The following is a 17,986-nucleotide window of genomic DNA, read 5'->3' on the forward strand; positions in this document are numbered from 1 at the left end:
AATTCCAGTCGACCAGTTGTAGTCAATCATGATCATTAATGAGTACTTAATAGGCCTTGGCTTTGTCAAGTTAAAAGACATTGTAGAACCTTCAGTACCACTTATTAAAAGATTTAAGTGGTGTATGTATATGTTTGAGTCTGTATGTATATTTTTGACCTTGTGTTAAGGAATAAGTAATAAATTCATTAAATATTCAAATTTGTGCATCCATCTGTCCATCCCATGATGAGTGTATGTAAACTCCTGACCACATTTGTATATGTTTTTTAATGCATTTTACTTTGCATATTTTAATTAAATGCTGCTATTAACATCTCTGTACTTTTGCTGAATTAAGATTTCAAATTCAAGAGTTGTACTGTAGTGCGTTTATATTTTACATTGCAATATATTTACTGGAGTACTGGACTAAAAAAGTACTATATCTACACTACTGTAATATATACTAGAAACACATAAACAATTAACTGTGCAACAAGGCAAGTTTATGGGTGGGTTGGTGATACTGTCTGCTGCTATAATTCTACTCAGATTACATATAAAAACAATATACCACCTCTGTATTCTTTACAGTAACAATGAATGTAAACGCACTGAACAATGCATTAAGTACATTTAAAGCAATGGGCAGAAGTACAGTTCTGAGGTACTTATATTCTGCTTTATAATTAAAGGGAATAATGGAAGCTTTTTCTTAATTTATTTAACAGCTAGATGCATTGTCCATATAAAATATAATAAGCCAGACAACAGTGCATGCAATACATATATTGTTTATGAAACGTGTAACATAAACTAGAAGGACACTCGGCCAGTATTTCACAGTTTTGATTGACGCTTGTACTTAAAGTCTTGGAGAGGAGCGAACTGGAAGTCATCTGGCGCCCCCTGTCGTCAAACAACGAAACAACAAGAACACAATGTATTTTTAGCAGATTGAATGTACGGTCGCTGGCAGACGTTTCTGCCTTCCGGTCTCCCTCTCTTGGTTTTCAAGCCCTGACTCCTCTTATCAGGCACTTTGACCGGGACGTGTGCCCCTGGGAATACGTGCTGCTCGTTTAATGTTAAAGGTTGATATCGTCCAAAAACAAAAAACAAAAAAAAAAACAAACAAACAGAAAAATCAGCTGGATGCTACTCGGCTAGCGAGCGCTAGCCGAGCAGCCTCTGCGGGGATCGAGTCGGCGAAGCAGGACTGGGAGAGGATGGGTCGCTGCCTGGTAAGATAGCATACCTAAGTTATTAAGCAAGAGTCGGGCGTGTTTAAAGACTCGTTTACATTGAGGCAAATAACCGAGCTTTAAACTTACACTGTTGTTGTATGTACAGTGATCAGAGAGGATGAGGAGTCGCAGTAACTCTGGAGTGCGCCTGGACGGCTATGCCAGGCTGGTCCAAGAGACTATCCTGTGCCATCAGGTGAGTCCAGACATGCATCAGAGACGAGGCAGTGCAGTAAAGGCAGGAATAGGCAGTAAGGGCTTTGTATGCACAATATTACTAAGGTGCGTTTGAATGAAGCAGTAATTAAAGTTCTTAATGTAAAAGGACTTATTCAAAATGAAGTACATTACGTGCTCTGATTATAATCATTCATGCGTTACTACCCGTAAGTTGCAGAACGTACGTTTGTAATATGAAGTACTTACATACTAAAGTAAACATTACAGTAGAAAATATACAGCTTCACTGTTTTCAGGAATAATAGATAATAGAGGATCACTGAATGTATAAGCCATGTAACCTTTAAAGGAACCAAACCCACAATGCAGACTATGGAGTTTATGTGCCTTATTAATTCTCCTAAAAGTATCTGAAGGAAACTCCTTGGAGAATAATGTGGACAACACAACTGTTTAAGCCTTTTATGCTTATGTTGAGGTTTACTGCTATTGTTAAAACAAAGGATGGTTACCCATTTACCAAGGCCTTTTAGTAGAGTGAAAGGTACAATATCTACCTCCAAAACGTAGTGGAGTTCAGGTAAGCAGATATCCTTGATTTCTCCTTCAGAAATATGTTAGGTATGGAAATGCTCTGTAGCCCTTATAGGTTAGGGTTCAGCCAATGTGAGCTGCACAGAAATAAACAAAGTGTGGGCAAAGTTCAGGCCCTGGAACAGGCTGAGGACTGGAAAGCTATGCACTTTTATCTGCTGGCTCTTGAGCTCACGTTGAAGCACCATCAACAGCTGTCTGCTCAGTGCTCAGTTGATAGAAAACAGTCTCAGCTTTACATGCTTAGCATATGCTGACATGTCAGGGTGTGTTTTGTGTCAGAGGAGGGGGGACACAATGATGTCTAAGGCTAAGTATAAACTATAACTGATGTATTATTATTGGGCGCACATTAACTTCTAGTGACAGGGCTTTAATACTTTTTAACAATTTCCATATGAATTGTAACCAGCAAGATCTGCTTCATAGATAGATAGATAGGTACTTTATTAATCCTGAAGGAAATTAGGGGATCGAGCAGCTTAAGACGCACAATAAATACAAACAGTGGAGGTAGCTGTGTAAATTATACAAACTATAATAACTATACTAAGTTGTACAAGGGCTCAGTGCTCTGAAAACAAAGAAAAGCAGAAATACGGGAATGTCCATGAGCCCTGTAGTGCAGTATACATATACAAATGATAACTATCAGTGCAGAGACAGATGTGCAGCAATGCAAGTTCACTAATATACAGTAATAAAGTGATTAAATATGTTTTAATCACTTTATTACAACATTTCTTTTAGTATCTGAGCATATTTTTATTCCATCGGAAACTCAGAAAGATATCTTTATGGCAGTGAAAGAAAACTCTGTCTTTACTATTAGTGAAACTGTTGCATGTGTGTTTGTTTCAGAGCCCTGTGACAGGACTTCTTCCTGCCAGTGCACAGAAGAAGGATGCCTGGGTCAGGGATAATGTTTACAGTGTCCTGGCTGTGTGGGGGCTGGGTATGGCCTACCGGAAGAATGCGGACCGCGATGAAGACAAGGCCAAGGCTTACGAACTGGAGCAGGTGTGTTTGCAAAATAAAGAGAGAATGTGAAAGAGCGGATTAACGTGCACACGAGTGCCTGTACATTCTTCCAGTTATGCTGAGTTTAAACATTTTGGAATAGCAAAACATGGTGAAACTTTTTGGTGAATGTGGGCTTCGCTTAAGCTAAAATATTACATCAGTGCAACATAAAGGATGTAATTATTTCATTCTTAAATTGATTATAAAGTATTGAAGTGCAGGGGGAATATAAAGGAATCACATTTATTTTGGTCAGTACTGAGATCATGACTGTTTAAGAAGATTACGCATAGACTTTGGAAAATAGAGGATTAAGAAAGAACAACGGATAAATTCACACACACACACACACACACACACACACACACACACACACACACACACACACACACACACACACACACACACACACACATACAGACATGCACACAGTACCTACAGTGCATGCACCGAGTGCCCCTAATTATAGACTGAGATGTTAAAATATCTATAATTAGGCCAGTACTGATAGTTTCTGGTTGAGATTTATTGAATTATTTAATAGAAATTATGTACAGTAATATATATGAAAAACACACAATTCATATTTTTGTCAGAACAAACAAAGATCAAGTACATTTTTAGCTCTTGATCTTTGGGTCAGTGTTTAGAAGTCTAAGTTAATAAATTCGATACACTGCTTGATAACATACAGTGCTGTGCAAAAGTCTTGAGCCAACCGTCATGACTTTATATTTTGCTGTCAAGGAGCCAGACTTGTCATTTTTTAAAACTGAGTTTTGAGCAACAGTTCTCCAGTTTTTCTTTGGACATTGGCTGCTTTTACACTCATTTTCAGTCCAGTCCTTGTACCTGACCATTTTCACATGAATGTTTGTTTGTTAAGCTGGTTAACACTGACCTATGAATCATTCAAGCATAAAAAGGCACTTAACTGTTTTGGTTTGTTGGCAGAATGTTGTGAAGCTGATGCAGGGGCTTCTCCAGTGCATGATGAGACAGGTGAGATATACCTGTGTGTTTGAGTATTGGAGTGCTGGGCAAGCAAAACAAACCACTTGATGAAATCACTTTGGACTGTGAAATGTTTGACATGTTATTGACCAAATGATTAGCTAGTCAAGAAACTAATTATTGTTGGTTGCGGCCTTAGCCAAAGCTCAGGTGTTATCTGTAGATTCCTTCTTGGTCCCATCCAGCCTAGACAAAAAAAAACCCATCAAGTATTAAGTCATGTGTCTCCAGGTTGCCAAGGTGGAGAAGTTCAAACACACCCAGAGTACAAAGGATTGCTTGCATGCCAAATACCATACTCCCACTTGTGCCACAGTGGTCGGGGATGATCAGTGGGGTCATCTCCAGGTGGATGCCACCTCGATTTACCTGCTGATGCTGGCGCAGATGACTGCCTCAGGTACAATAGCGATGCACATTGTTTTTTTTTTTTAAATATTTTGCCTTTTCTTTGCCTTTGTGTTGTAACAGCATACTATTATAGAGCATGTTTCTGTGCATTTTCCTTTGTTAAAACAGCCACTGAACACTGAACATAAGTTGTTGTGTTATCACGCAGGTCTTCGTATCATTTCAAACTTGGATGAGGTAGCCTTCATACAGAACTTGGTCTTCTACATAGAAGCTGCCTACAAAGTGGCGGTGGGTAATATTTTCAGAGGTCTTCTTTAGGTGTTAAATGTAGTAGTTAAATGAAAAGAAAAATGAAAAAAAGCTGCTTCCAAAGTCTGCATTAGCCTCTTCTACCGTAACACATCCAGATATTTGAGAACACTTATGGATTTTAGACTGATTTCTGGGTAATGTAGACACAGGTGTTGGTTCTACTGGATCTGTTCTCATGGTTCACTGATAAAATAGTGGAATACACTTTTAAATGTCATGATGCGTTTCAGTACTGGAGAATTGCTATAAAGAAATGATGTCATGACCTCTGCAGGACTATGGGATGTGGGAACGAGGTGACAAGACTAACCAGGGCATCCCTGAGCTCAATGCCAGCTCTGTAGGAATGGCAAAGGTACAAAAACTATGTGTTATTTAATAATATTAGCATTTATGATATACTGCACTGTGCATTCATGGAGGTATGGATTTATCTGGGCATAATGTTGCAGGCAGCGCTTGAGGCTATAGATGAGCTGGATCTGTTTGGTGCTCACGGTGGGCCGAAGTCAGTCATCCATGTCCTGCCTGATGAAGTTGAACACTGTCAGGTAACATTTTGAATTAGCCTTTAGCTATGTTAGCATCACCTCTGTTTGTCTTTCTTTTGCTTAGCGTGTGTGTGTGTGTGTGTGTGTGTGTGTGTGTGTGTGTGTGTGTGTGTGTGTGTGTGCGTGCGTGTGTGTGTGTGTGTGTATGTTTTTTCCTTCAGTCCATCCTGTGCTCCATGCTGCCAAGAGCTTCCACTTCAAAGGAGATAGATGCCGGTCTTCTGTCCGTCATTTCTTTCCCTGCGTTTGCTGTGGAGGATGCTGACCTGGTGGCTGTAACAAAGTCGGAGATCATAAGCAAACTACAGGTGAAGTCAGTGGATAAGCAAGCTGGACAGCTCTGCACAGAAAAAAGTATACAGTTCAGTATTTTAAGCTTCACTTTTATATTGTCCTCTTTGGTTTATTTCAGGGTCGCTATGGCTGCTGTCGCTTTATCAGGGATGGATATTGTTGTCCTAAAGAGGTGATATATTCTAGTATTAAGGTTCATGGGGTGTATAAGTGCTATAATATTGTAACTCAATAATGAAAATGAATCAGTGAATTCAGGGAGGAGGTGCTCTTTTTTTAGTGAATGATATACATGTTTATTGTTGTTTTTGCAGGAAAACATGTTTAAGCTCTTGATCTTTCTCACTAGGATCCATCTCGGCTGCACTACGATCCTGCTGAGCTCAAGCTATTTGAAAATATTGAGTGTGAGTGGCCTGTATTCTGGACTTACCTCATCCTGGATGGTATTTTTTTTAGTGATCAAGTTCAGGTAATGAAACCATGTACACTGATTCATATGCACTTCCTGCTGTACTCACACAGTCATGGAATGACTTTGGATAGTGCTTTTAGAACAATAAACAAATGTGCTTTTGTACAGGTGCAAGAGTACCGTGAGGCACTGGAGGGTGTTTTAATCAGAGGGAAGAATGGCATTAAGTTGGTGCCTGAACTTTATTCTGTTCCTCCTGACAAGGTATTCCCAGCTTCACAGAGAGCACAACATACAGTTAGGTCCAGGTTTTTAGACAATGGTCCTTTTTGGGGTATGGGTTAAATTACAAAATCAATATGTGATTGAAGTGCAGACTTAGAGCTTTAACTTTAGGTGTTTAACAAAAGCATTGCATTAACTATTTAGGAACTACAGCCATTTATAAACATAGTCCCTCATTTTGAGAGTCATATACACGTGTATTCATGATAAGGGTTACATAATTGTGGCATGGTCTGACAAGACATAATATTATGCAAAATGTTAGCATGCTAACATTTGCTAATTAGCCAAACATGACAGCATAGTAGCATTGTCATTTTAAGAATAATATGCATATGCTGAGGTTAATATTCTTTGCCCTGCTTGTCATCTATATTCTATATATTTAGGGGAACCTAAAAAAAAGGGGGCTTGTCCAGGATATGACAAAACCCCCAAAAGAATCCAGGGGGTTATGGGGAAGTAACAGAAGTATCCAGGTTGACAAAAGGAGACATGAAGTCAAAACTGTTGAAATAAAAGATTTTTATTAATTGTTTAACAAAAAGAGACGGACAGGTTGTAATCACCTTCAAAAGAAAGTAAAAACACAACACACGAGTTAGTTGCTAAGCCAACAACATAAGGTAAAAGGCCTCAATCACAAAAACACCCTCCTCTCCACAGAACAGGAGTAAGCAGCTGCAACAGACACAGCTCACAAGCTGTTTCACAAAGGCACTCTGGCAATTTCTGGCACTGAAGCCCTCACTGGCCTTAAGTACACCAGCTCAATTGCTGAGTTGAGTCAGCTGTACAAAAGAGGTGGCACCTAATGCTGGAGTGGGTCAGAAAGTCACAGCAGGCCCTGCTAGAGCCATAACTATATTTTTGGTCTAGTTCATCTATTTATTTAAGGGCTAAGGGTTATTTATGCATGTTACCACTACATTTTAAGTCCATTTGGAATAGACTAAAAATCACTGTTTTTAATGTATTTATCTGTTTAACAGACTACCACAAATCTGTGCCTCTTGCAGGTGGATGAAGAGTATAGCAGTCCTCACTCAGTGGACAGGGTGGCCATGGGGCAGCTGCCACACATGTGGGGACAGTCACTCTACATCTTGGGCTGTCTTCTGGCTGAGGTAATGACAGGTCCTAAGTTATACACCACCTTAAATATTAGCTCTCAACACTTGGCAGCTGTTTGTTATTACTGTGTCTGTCACAGATAATCTTGCTGCACAGATTAGGAATGATGCAGTATTTGTATTGTAAGTTATGAGGATGAGACCATTGCTATTAGATGCTACAGTAAATCCATAAAAACCACATTACCTTTTATAAATATAGACACAGAAAACATGTAATTAATCCCCTGCTTCATCTTGCTTTTTCTTTCCGGATTAAGGGTTTTTTAGCACCGGGAGAGATAGATCCGCTCAACAGGAGATTCTCTACAGACTTCAAGCCAGATGTTGTGGTACAAGGTTGGTGATTAGTTTGTAGAAAACAATTAAAATGAGCTGAAAGTGAAAGTCTGGTACATTAAGTAAGGCAGAAGACATGTAACATTTTTAATTTATAATCCTGTGGTTAAGGCCTCTGTGAGGCCTTAAAAAACCCAATAAAACTGAAGGAGGGTGTAAGTGTTGAGCTTTTTTCACTGTGCCTTTATTGTTTAGTTTGTAAGATATCTGTTTTTTTTTTTCAGTTTGTGTTCTAGCAGAGTCAGAGGAGATCAAGGAGTTGTTAAGAGATCTGGGGATCGAGGTACAGGCGATGTCAGAAGTTCTGCCTATCAGGGTCCTGCCTGCTCGCATCCTGAGCCATGTCTATGTCAGACTGGGTAAGCAAGCACTCCTTTCCTTAGTGTACAACTGTTTGTGTCTTTTTTGTGTAAACAAAAAAAAAAAAAAAAAAAAAAAAAAAAAAATTTGAGTAACACTGGTGTCACTGCCACAGGGAACTGCAAGAAGCTGAATTTGAGTGGGCGGCCATACAGACACATTGGTGTCCTGGGAACATCAAAATTCTACGAGATCAGAAATCGCTCTTACGTGTTCACCCCTCAGGTGAAACCAGGATACACTGTGCTCTACATAACCATGTTAACATTAATGACGATCAAATGATTAATATTTGAATTTCTTTCTGCTTGGCCCATCTTGTTCAGTTTCTGGATCAGCACCATTTCTACCTGGCCCTGGACAACCAGATGATTGTGGAGATGTTACGGACAGAGCTGGCCTATCTCTCTTCTTGTTGGAGGATGACAGGACGGCCCACACTCATGTTCCCGATCACCCGCAGCATGCTGGGTACTAAGACTATACATCCAAAGCACATCAATCTGTAACTGTTCTGTTTAATATACTTAATAGTTTACTGAGTGTTTTTTAGCTGTTCTAAGAAGATGCTATTTGTATGGATCAGACCCACTGACACTACAAAAGACCCAAAATGAATGGATGAGCCCATAAACTCAGCAGGAAGGTATTTACAGAGGGCAAGAGACAACTGGAAGTCATTTTGCAACCAAAGCTATCGCCGTCTGGTGGCCTTCAAATAGAATGCAGGTCTACATTGGCTTCATTTTTCTGGCCCATAAGCTGTGTCCAGTGGAGTTTGCCACGAAGGGGAGAAGTGCAAAAAAACCCATCAGAGCTCAAAAAGGCAGCATGAGAGGCAGACACAGTGGCTGCAGTGGACAGTTTTCATTGTTTTTAACACTCGGTTTCTCTTCACTACAAAGAAGTTCTTTGTGTTTGATGACTTTAGGGCCAACAACAGCACAAACAAGAATAGGCCACAGACAGGAAGTTCCACATATTTTTGACGGTATTCCCTGGGGACAGTACAGAGCTGCAGCATGTAAACAAGTATATGCAAAGCTCTTCATGGGAACCGTGCGCAGCCATGTTGGTCCCTTAGGCGCAGCATGTGGAATCATGAAAAACCTGGTCAAATATGTGTCTGAGAATTAGAAGTTGTGTAACTGCCGGCTTTGTCAGTCAGTCTCAGTTTCATTTAATATATGTGTGCATGGAGTAGCTGAGCTGAGCACCTGATGCCATTCTGTCAAAGGACTTCACTCTGATTTACAACATTTATTTAACTTTTCTGTCTAGATGAAGATGGAGAGACAATTGATTCATGTATCCTATCAACTCTAAGGAAACTACAAGATGGCTATTTTGCTGGAGCGAGGTTTGTTTCCATCTATAACACAAAGCAACAGATTATGTGAATTTTGTGATTAGAATTTTTATTCATTTATTTATTTTTTTACACAAGTTTGTGTCTGAGTACTTTGGTTGACCACTACAGGGTCCAGATGTCAGATGTCTCCAGTGTGCAGACCACTTCGTTTCACACTCGTCTCAGCTTCCTGGATGAAGAGAATGATGACATCTTAGTTGAGGATGAAGGAGATAGTGACGGATATGGAGAGGAATATAACACCTGCGGTCCCTTGGGTAATTACTTATGGGCCAAGAGTGTGCAGCGTATGATTTGCTCGATTAATTTATCCTGTATTTAAATCTGGTGCAATTATATTTAACTCTAGAGGACTCAGAAGACATATTTGACCAGTACCTCACCCAGCTCCTTCACAGCACCGCTACCAAGAGCCATCTTCCTCCCATCAAAAGGGGGCAGCACCATGTCTTCAGTCCAGAACACACCACAAGAGACATCCTGTCTTTTATGGCGCAGGTCCAGGGCCTGAACGTTCCCAGTGAGTTTCTTAAGACTGTAAGCCAGAATAAAACAGGGGTGCTTTTAAATTTTTGATTCTAGTACAGATACAATTGTCATAGGGTGCATCTCAAAGATGGATGTGGTCATCATGGTGTCACCAATTGGTTTGTGAAACCTCATCTTGATTTTGGTTGTTTTAGTTATTTGAGACAAGGCGTCAAAATGTGAGGCGTGGGTGTGGCTAAGAAACTGAGAGCACACGTTGAAATAGTAGCAACATGTCAATCACAAAGTAGCCAAGTCCTAAAGCATACCGGGCTGTTTTGCTCTAAGAGACCATAATTACAAAATTAAAATCATGTGGTATTAAATAAGGCTAGAAACTAGCAATCAAGAGCAAAATATCATCAAAAAATGTTTGCTGAGGTCACACGTTAGGTAAGAAGTAGGGTCATTTTATTATAAATGTCTTTACAGTCAATATAACTGTTCTTCCACACCCTGCTGGCCAGAAAGACTGCAGGTTTATGGCACTTACGGTACTTATGGCACATTTTTTATATGCAGTCTATGACAGTATCATAGACGTGCCACTGACATTGAAGATATTTTGATATCAATGTGGTTGTAAAGCAAAGATCCTAAAAGGTATTGATTCTTATGTAATAAGCTGCCAGTATATTAAAAAAAAAACTATCTAAAAATATGTGATATGAAGCCGCTGTGTGGCAGGAAGGATTAGGGCCCCAGTGCAGGACTCAGAAGACAAAAATTGAACTTAAATGCAGTGTTATTGCTGGTTCTCTCAGGGAAAAACATACACAATCATACAAACAGACAAAAGATAACAATGGAAAGAGAAACAAATCTAAGACGACCCAAATGCCAACAAGAACAGAACCCAGGTAACCTAAAATAAGAAGACCTAAGAATATACATACAAAACACAGAGAGAAACTTAACAAATTATCAAGAACAAAGAACTAAACAGAGAGGCAATACTACTAAGTTAACACACAAGGATAAAAGAGAAAGCACAGAGATGAAGACAAACCAGACACGGAAACACAAGGAATGCAGGAATACACAGGGAGTTAATAAACCAAAAGTAATCTATAAACAAAGGGCTATAGACCAAATAACAAAATGTATAAGGAACCAATGCCAGGTATCAGAGGATAATGAAACTCATGAGCACCAGGAAATACAAACACTCAACAGAAAATCATGAATATAAATCACTTCTCAAAACCAAAACCAAATCATAACCCACACAACTCAAAGCCCTGGGTCCAAACCCCCCAGGGACCCTGACAATAGAGGAAATCAGCATAGACTCACTTTTTAATACACTCTTTTAATTATGCATATTTTCAGAGTCTTCCATGTATCTGCCTGTGACTCCCGTCAAGAGCAAACATCGCAAATCTCTCAACCTTCTTGATGTTCCTCATCCTCAGCACGGCCCACATGTGAAACAGCACAAGGTAGACACAGCATATCCTTCCACCAGCAAACGTATTTCTCTCACAGCTTCAGTATTGCTATGGGTGTATTTATCTGACAGTGACACTGATCCCTTACTAGCCACACTCTGCTGCTGATCTTCACCTGCCTCGAGACTCTCAGGGCAACACAGACTTTCCGGCATTGGTGAGCCAACTAAAAGAATGCCCAACTCTCCAGGACCAGGCTGACATCCTCTACATTCTCTACGTTATGAAGTATGGTCATAGGGACAAAAGTTGAACAAACTTGTAAGTGAAAAATGCTGCTTTGTGTAATTGTCTGTCCTGTGTCTTTGTTCTGTTGATCAGAGGAGCTGATTGGCTGGTGGAGCTGTCAGGTCCTGGACAGGGTGGGGTCAGCGTGCAGTCACTACTGGAGGAGCTGTACGTAGAAGCCGGAGCCTGCAAAGAGTGGGGGCTCATTAGGTACATCTCTGGAATACTGCGCAAGAGGGTGGAGGTCCTCGCTGAGGTCAGTGTCTTAGTAAAATAAAGGTGGCTCAGCACCTAGTTACAGGTTATTTTAAACTAACTGTGTCTGCAACTTGCAGCCGAAATTATGAGCTTGATACCATTTCATGTGCAGCCATAATATGACCTTAAAAACAGATACCACAATTCATGTAGACTTATATAATCACTCTTGAATATAATCACAAAATGCTACAGCCACTCACTCATGCTTAGGGGGTTCCTAACAGGTGTGTTTTGAACAGTAGCTATAACTGATAATTAATAATTCATTCCACCTGTGTTTGTCTTTTCATCAGGCCTGCACAGATCTGATTTCACATCACAAGCAGCTGACTGTAGGTCTACCTCCTGAACCCAGGGAACGAGTCATCACAGTGTAAGCCATTATTGCAGTAAAAAACAGTGCGGCTGAAGAAATTTTCAGCTTACTTTAAAAATTTTCTGAATGAGTAATAATCTGAAGCATCCTCCATGATTCTTTTCAGCCCACTTCCTCCTGAGGAGTTAAACAACCTCATCTATGAAGCCAGCGGGCAGGACATCAGTGTAGCTGTGCTCACTCAGGTAAATCTGTCAGTGTTTGGACTTCCTGATGACTCTTTCACACGCTGATCTTACAGCTTTAAACTGTGTGTGTTTGTCATGTAGGAGATCATGGTCTATCTAGCCATGTATGTGCGCTCCCAGCCTGCTCTGTTTGGGGACATGCTCAGACTCAGGATAGGACTCATCATGCAAGTGATGGCCACTGAGCTGGCTCGCAGCCTGCACTGTTCTGGTAGAAAAAAAAACTAATAAATACACACATGCACACATAACTGATAAACAAATTAATCAAGTCTGTACAGTGTGCAATATGAAAACCATGTAATGTCTTTGTAGGGGAGGAGGCATCGGAGAGTTTGATGAGCCTGAGTCCATTTGGCATGAAGAACCTGCTGCATCACATCCTGAGTGGCAAAGAATTTGGGGTGGAGAGAAGCAGTGAGTTTTGTTGTTCCCTTTGCACTGATTTTAGTATCATTGACCTAGTGATAGCAAAGTCCGGACTACTAGTAAAATATCTTGACAACCATTTAATGGATTGCTGCTGATAACTATAACTCTAGTGTCACCATCAGGTCACGATTTTGATTTGTTCTTTGGAGCAGCTGTAAAAATCATGGTCACATTTTCTTTTGCTCTGACACAGAGTCTGTCTGTTATAGGCCAAATCATGAACTTATAGCTCGACGTTTAAAGTGATTAATCAGGAAAATATATATTCAACTTTCCCTTAAACAGTCCCGATACGAGATCTAAATAGATGAATACATGACCTTCTGTTGATTTTTTAAAAAAATTATTCTGCGAGTTTGATACTTCAGTTTAAAAGGAGCAAGATTTAGAGATCTGGAACCATGCTACCAAATATCACTTTTATGGCTTGTTTTTGACTCAGTTTTGTTTCATCAGTGCGCCCGATCCAGTCTGCAGCCACTAGTCCTGCCATCTCCATCCATGAACTAGGTCACACAGGAGCTACAAAGACTGAACGCACAGGAATACACAAGCTAAAGAGTGAGATAAAACAGGTGGGAATAATAGCCAGGGCATATCATTATAAGCTTCATGTGCCTTTTTTCATCCATCTATCTATCTATCTATCTATCTATCTATCTATCTATCTATCTATCTATCTATCTATCTATCTATCTATCTATCTATCTATCTATCTATCTATCTATCTATCTATCTATCTATCTATCTATCTATCTATCTATCTATCTATGAATATAATAAATAACATTGTTCTTCTTTTTTACAGCTGGATGACTCTCGCCCTGTCAGTGTGGGTTGGCTTTGATGATATCTAGCATGTGACTTTTTCTAACCTTGGTCTAAGTGACTAAATCAGTTTAAATTGTGCCCATAAACCACTCGCTGCCTGTTAACAGGAACGCCCGCCATAGCTGGAGTGACTCTATTTCCATCACATCAGTAGGAGAACATGCCTTTTTGTAGAAGACTTTCATTTAAAATAACTTTCCTGCAGTTTGATGAACCAATCCAGACGTGCAATAAGCTGTTTTTTTAGTAGCCCGCCCTCATAACTCATCTTGTTATATATCATTTGGTCATGGAGTGGCATGGTTTGTTAGTTATAGAGTTTCTGTTGTGATCAGCCCTGTACAGCAGCCTCTCTCACGTGTTGTTTTTTGCAGTTGTATTGTAGTTTTTACCCATATTCTTGCTCTCTGTGGCTGCAGCACCTTCATATTTGCAGCGTGACAACCATGTGAACCATCTCAAACTGTTCTCTGCCATCTGTCATCCATATCCATGTGTAGATCTTCAGTGGCGGTTTTTCCTTGAGTAGCAATGTTACATCTCCTCGCTCTACGGTAAACCATTTCACCTCACCTGCTTCATATGAGCTTATTTGTTCTCTCTAATGTTGTCATAGGATGTAGGTGTACATAAAGCAAAGTCCTGCTCAAAGCATTTTCCATTCAGATTTCATGTTTTATGTAGATACATAGACACAGCCTACATGTGGCGTTTCTTATTTAAGGATAAGGATGCTGTTATTTTGTAATCTATTGTTGTTATTACAGTTATTGTTAACAATTGTTCTAACCAGAACACAATCACAAATGTACTCCACTAACAAGTATTGTGCATTAGATCCCAATTGATAACTCTAAGTAATGAAACAATACATATTAAGATTCCAATTGTTTCTATTATGTTTAGTTAAAAAAAAGTTTTTATATTAGCTCATATTGGGCAACTTATAGGCTCGTACTGATATGTGATAGGCCAATATTGGCCATGAATGTATCTATCTATCTAACTTGGGCTCTGCTGTGTAGTCAAAGTCTGGGATAGCTTGTGGTCATAAATCTCTGTGGCTCTGACACGTGTCCATATTTATAATAGCTTGACAAAAATAACCCTGGGTGTGTTTATCATAACGAAGCAATGCAGCAGCTGCTGCAACAGTATACAGATTCTTTTGTCTTTGGAAAATCATTTGTGAAGGCACAAGCTACATCAGGCTGTTACTACAGATGCTACAGCACTAATTAGTAATTTTATCAATAACACTAAAATATGCAGCGATAGCAGCCTTCTCCTTCAATGTAAATACTCAAGTCCTCGGAATGCATGAATGACTGCACGATAAGCATGACAGAAAGTGATTCTTCTTATCACACTTCAACTTATCATTTTGTGTGTGTGTGTGTGTGTGTGCGCGCGTGTGCGCTTTGGTGTGAGAGGCAGAAAAACAAATGGTACAATATTTCAACCTTATTTACATGCAATTGATGCTAAATGTGCTATTGCTAGTACACTATAAATATCATTAGTCATGAAACCGACACAAATGGGGGAAGGTGCAGTTTTTTGCAACTTGAATTGGAAGTAAGCTCAAATAGCATGGTGCTAGTGGAGAAGCAAAGTGGTGTTATTAAAAACTGTACTCTTGCCAAATATTATAGTGTACATAAATACATTTTAAGTGCATGGAGACAAGGTTGAAAATGAGTACAGTGCTCCATTAAATGTGTTTTAATAGTCTCTTCCTTTTGGCTCATCACAGCGTTGCAGCAGCCCTTCCACCCCCAGTGGAATGCTGTCCCCAGTGGGCACTGGTCCAGGAGATGGCCAGCTGCACTGGGAGGAGAGGCAAGGCCAGTGGCTGAGGAGACGCAGGCTAGATGGCGCTATCAACAGAGTACCTATGGGTTTCTACCAAAAGGTCTGGAAGATCCTGCAGAAGTGCCATGGCCTGTCCATCGACGGATATGTGCTGCCCTCTTCTACCACAAGAGAGGTAGACACTCGCAGACCTGCTGGACTTCCTGTGTGTGTATGTGTACTTGAATATGTGTTTCAGTTCTGTGTTTTCTGTGTAGATGACAGCAGGAGAGATTAAGTTTGCAGTGCAGGTTGAATCTGTCCTGAACCACGTCCCTCAGCCAGAGTACCGGCAGCTGCTAGTGGAGACTGTGATGGTTCTGGGTTTGATATCTGACGTAGACGTGGACAACATCGGCGGCATCATCCTCGTGGATCGCGTCTTGCATTTGGCCAATGACCTTTTCCTCAGTGACCAGGTACTACTAGAGATACGTTTTTGTGTGGCAGGATGTTCAAGTGTTTGCTCACTGGGCTTCACTCCTTTACCTCTTCGTCTTTAGAAATCCCACGGCGCCAGTGAGTATTTCCTTGAGAAGGACCCAGCAACCGGAATCTGCAACTTTTTCTATGACAGCGCTCCTAGTGGTAGCTATGGCACCATGACCTATCTCTCCAAAGCGGCAGTCACTTATGTCCAGGACTTCCTGCCAAGTTCCAGCTGCCTAATGCAGTGAATAGGCAGACTGGTGTGTTTTACTAACAGAGTCTAAACACCTGAAGAGGCATGTTTCATAAAACTACTCATAACCTCATACAGTTCATGTGGTGCTTGTATGTATATTCTTTAATAAACTGTGTGGCTCTCATAAACTGATGTAACATCATAGCCTTAGCTGCCAGTGCAAACCTCTGTATTTAAATTTATTTTGTCTTTGTGAGTCTAGACCGTGAACTTATTTATTATGTGACCATGCTGCTCAGATGTATGTTTATGATACTTAAAATCTTACACAAACAGTTGTCTGTCTTATAATTTATCATATGTTACAGTTCTATTAAGGTCCAGCATTTAACAGAGTAAATATCTTTGATTATATGTGCACTACTTATTCCTCTCAAATCAAAACCATTTATTATTTATTTTTATGTATTAACATGATAATTTATTGCTCTGCTGTAATTACTGATACAATTTCCCACATATGTGGAAAAAGTAAAATTTACAACTTAGCTTTTCACCCACGTGACCACATGCACAACAGCACAATTATTTTATATTTTGAACTGTCATAGTTTCCAGGTTCTTAATAATTTTGTGTCACGTTTTAATGCTAACATTATTCTGTTTGGAGGTTTTTTTTGTTGCTTTATCTGTGTTGTGTGGTTTGTGTAATGAATGAAAATCAGTCCGTCTATCTGCAAATCAATCCTACCCCGGGGTCATGCTACGGATATGTCCAGTCAACTTTACCTCAACATACTAAACGTTTGTTCATTTAGTGTGAAATAAAAGAAGAAATAATCAACTTTCATGTGATTTTTAAAAAAATTTTTTTACATGTACATACAGTATCAGTCAAAAGTTTGGATGCACCTTCTAATTCAGTGTTTTTTTTTATTATTTAAAATTGTCTGCATTGATTAATACTAAAGTTATCTAAACTATGAAGACATACATTTGGAAGATGCAGAAAAGGTGAGTGGATGGTTTCTACGTGTGTAGTTCCCACCATTAAGTATGGAGGAGGAAGTGTGGTGGTATGGGGGTGCTTTGCTGGTGACGCTGTTGGAGATTTATTCAAAATCCAAGGCACACTTAACCAGCATGGCTACCACAGCATTCTGCGGCAACGTGCCATCCCATCTGTTCTGCTCTTAGTGGAACCATCATTTGTTCGTCAACAGGACAATGACCACAAACCCAGGCAACTTAAGGGCTGTTTGACCAAGAAAAAGGGTGCTGGAGTGTTGCATCAGATGACCTGGACTCCACAATCACCTGATCTAAACACAGTTGAGATGGTTTGGGATGAGTTGGACCGCGGAGTGAAGGCAAAGCAGCCAACAAGTGCTCAGCACCTCTGGGAACTCCTTCAAGTCTGTTGGAAAATCATTTCAGGCGATTACCTCATGAAGCTGACTGAGAGAATGCCAAGAGTGTGCAAAGTTGTAATCAACGCAAAAGGTGCCTACTTTGAAGAATCTAAAATGAAAAACATATTTTTGTTTAACACTTGTAACTTTACTACATTATTCCTTATGTGTTCCTTCATAGTCTGGATGACTTCAGTATTAATTTACAATGTAGGAAAAAAACACATTGAATGGGAAGGTGTGCCCAAACTTTTGCCTGGTACTGTTCATATTCCTATTTCACAGAAAGGACTTCAATGTGTTAGTTAATTTAGTACAAAAGTCAGATAACTTCCTTGGCACAGA

The 17,986-nt window shown here is 39.9% G+C and overlaps 1 protein-coding gene across 3 annotated transcripts; it reads left to right on the forward strand.

Annotated features, from left to right (window-relative positions):
* Nucleotides 1-944: 944 nt before the first annotated feature.
* On the forward strand, nucleotides 945-17,073 carry phka2 (phosphorylase kinase, alpha 2 (liver)). 3 transcript variants are annotated; one of them, XM_030726140.1, is made up of 32 exons: nucleotides 945-1,226; nucleotides 1,336-1,425; nucleotides 2,865-3,023; nucleotides 3,981-4,028; nucleotides 4,272-4,440; nucleotides 4,600-4,682; nucleotides 4,981-5,061; nucleotides 5,159-5,257; nucleotides 5,419-5,565; nucleotides 5,670-5,723; nucleotides 5,901-6,023; nucleotides 6,135-6,230; nucleotides 7,271-7,378; nucleotides 7,645-7,723; nucleotides 7,948-8,082; nucleotides 8,199-8,308; nucleotides 8,410-8,554; nucleotides 9,365-9,443; nucleotides 9,564-9,712; nucleotides 9,805-9,975; nucleotides 11,316-11,425; nucleotides 11,526-11,662; nucleotides 11,756-11,918; nucleotides 12,217-12,296; nucleotides 12,406-12,484; nucleotides 12,569-12,698; nucleotides 12,803-12,904; nucleotides 13,376-13,494; nucleotides 13,728-13,751; nucleotides 15,507-15,740; nucleotides 15,823-16,023; nucleotides 16,108-17,073. In XM_030726140.1, the coding sequence occupies exons 2-32, from the start codon at nucleotides 1,348-1,350 to the stop codon at nucleotides 16,279-16,281; spliced, it is 3,666 nt and encodes a 1,221-aa protein (XP_030582000.1). In that variant the 5' UTR covers nucleotides 945-1,226; nucleotides 1,336-1,347; the 3' UTR covers nucleotides 16,282-17,073. The 3 variants fall into 3 exon arrangements, 2 of the variants coding, with proteins under 2 accessions (XP_030582000.1, XP_030581999.1); XM_030726139.1 differs by lacking the exon at nucleotides 13,728-13,751 and adding an exon at nucleotides 14,251-14,304; XR_004019753.1 differs by lacking the exons at nucleotides 13,728-13,751; nucleotides 15,823-16,023; nucleotides 16,108-17,073 and adding an exon at nucleotides 14,170-14,304 and having other exon boundaries at nucleotides 15,507-15,602.
* Nucleotides 17,074-17,986: the final 913 nt, after the last annotated feature.

This window comes from Archocentrus centrarchus, chromosome 3 (genome assembly GCF_007364275.1).
Source record: "Archocentrus centrarchus isolate MPI-CPG fArcCen1 chromosome 3, fArcCen1, whole genome shotgun sequence".
In the NCBI taxonomy this organism is placed as follows: domain Eukaryota; kingdom Metazoa; phylum Chordata; class Actinopteri; order Cichliformes; family Cichlidae; genus Archocentrus; species Archocentrus centrarchus.

What these genes read in the sequence shown, in the direction of transcription:
- phka2 (XM_030726139.1), top strand. Translation starts at nt 1,348, where the DNA reads ATGAGGAGTCGCAGTAACTCTGGAGTGCGCCTGGACGGCTATGCCAGG. An exon ending in TAACACCTGCGGTCCCTTGG is followed by an intron (nt 9,713 to 9,804) that starts GTAATTACTTAT and finishes ATTTAACTCTAG; the next exon opens with AGGACTCAGAAGACATATTT. An exon ending in TTACATCTCCTCGCTCTACG is followed by an intron (nt 14,305 to 15,506) that starts GTAAACCATTTC and finishes GGCTCATCACAG; the next exon opens with CGTTGCAGCAGCCCTTCCAC.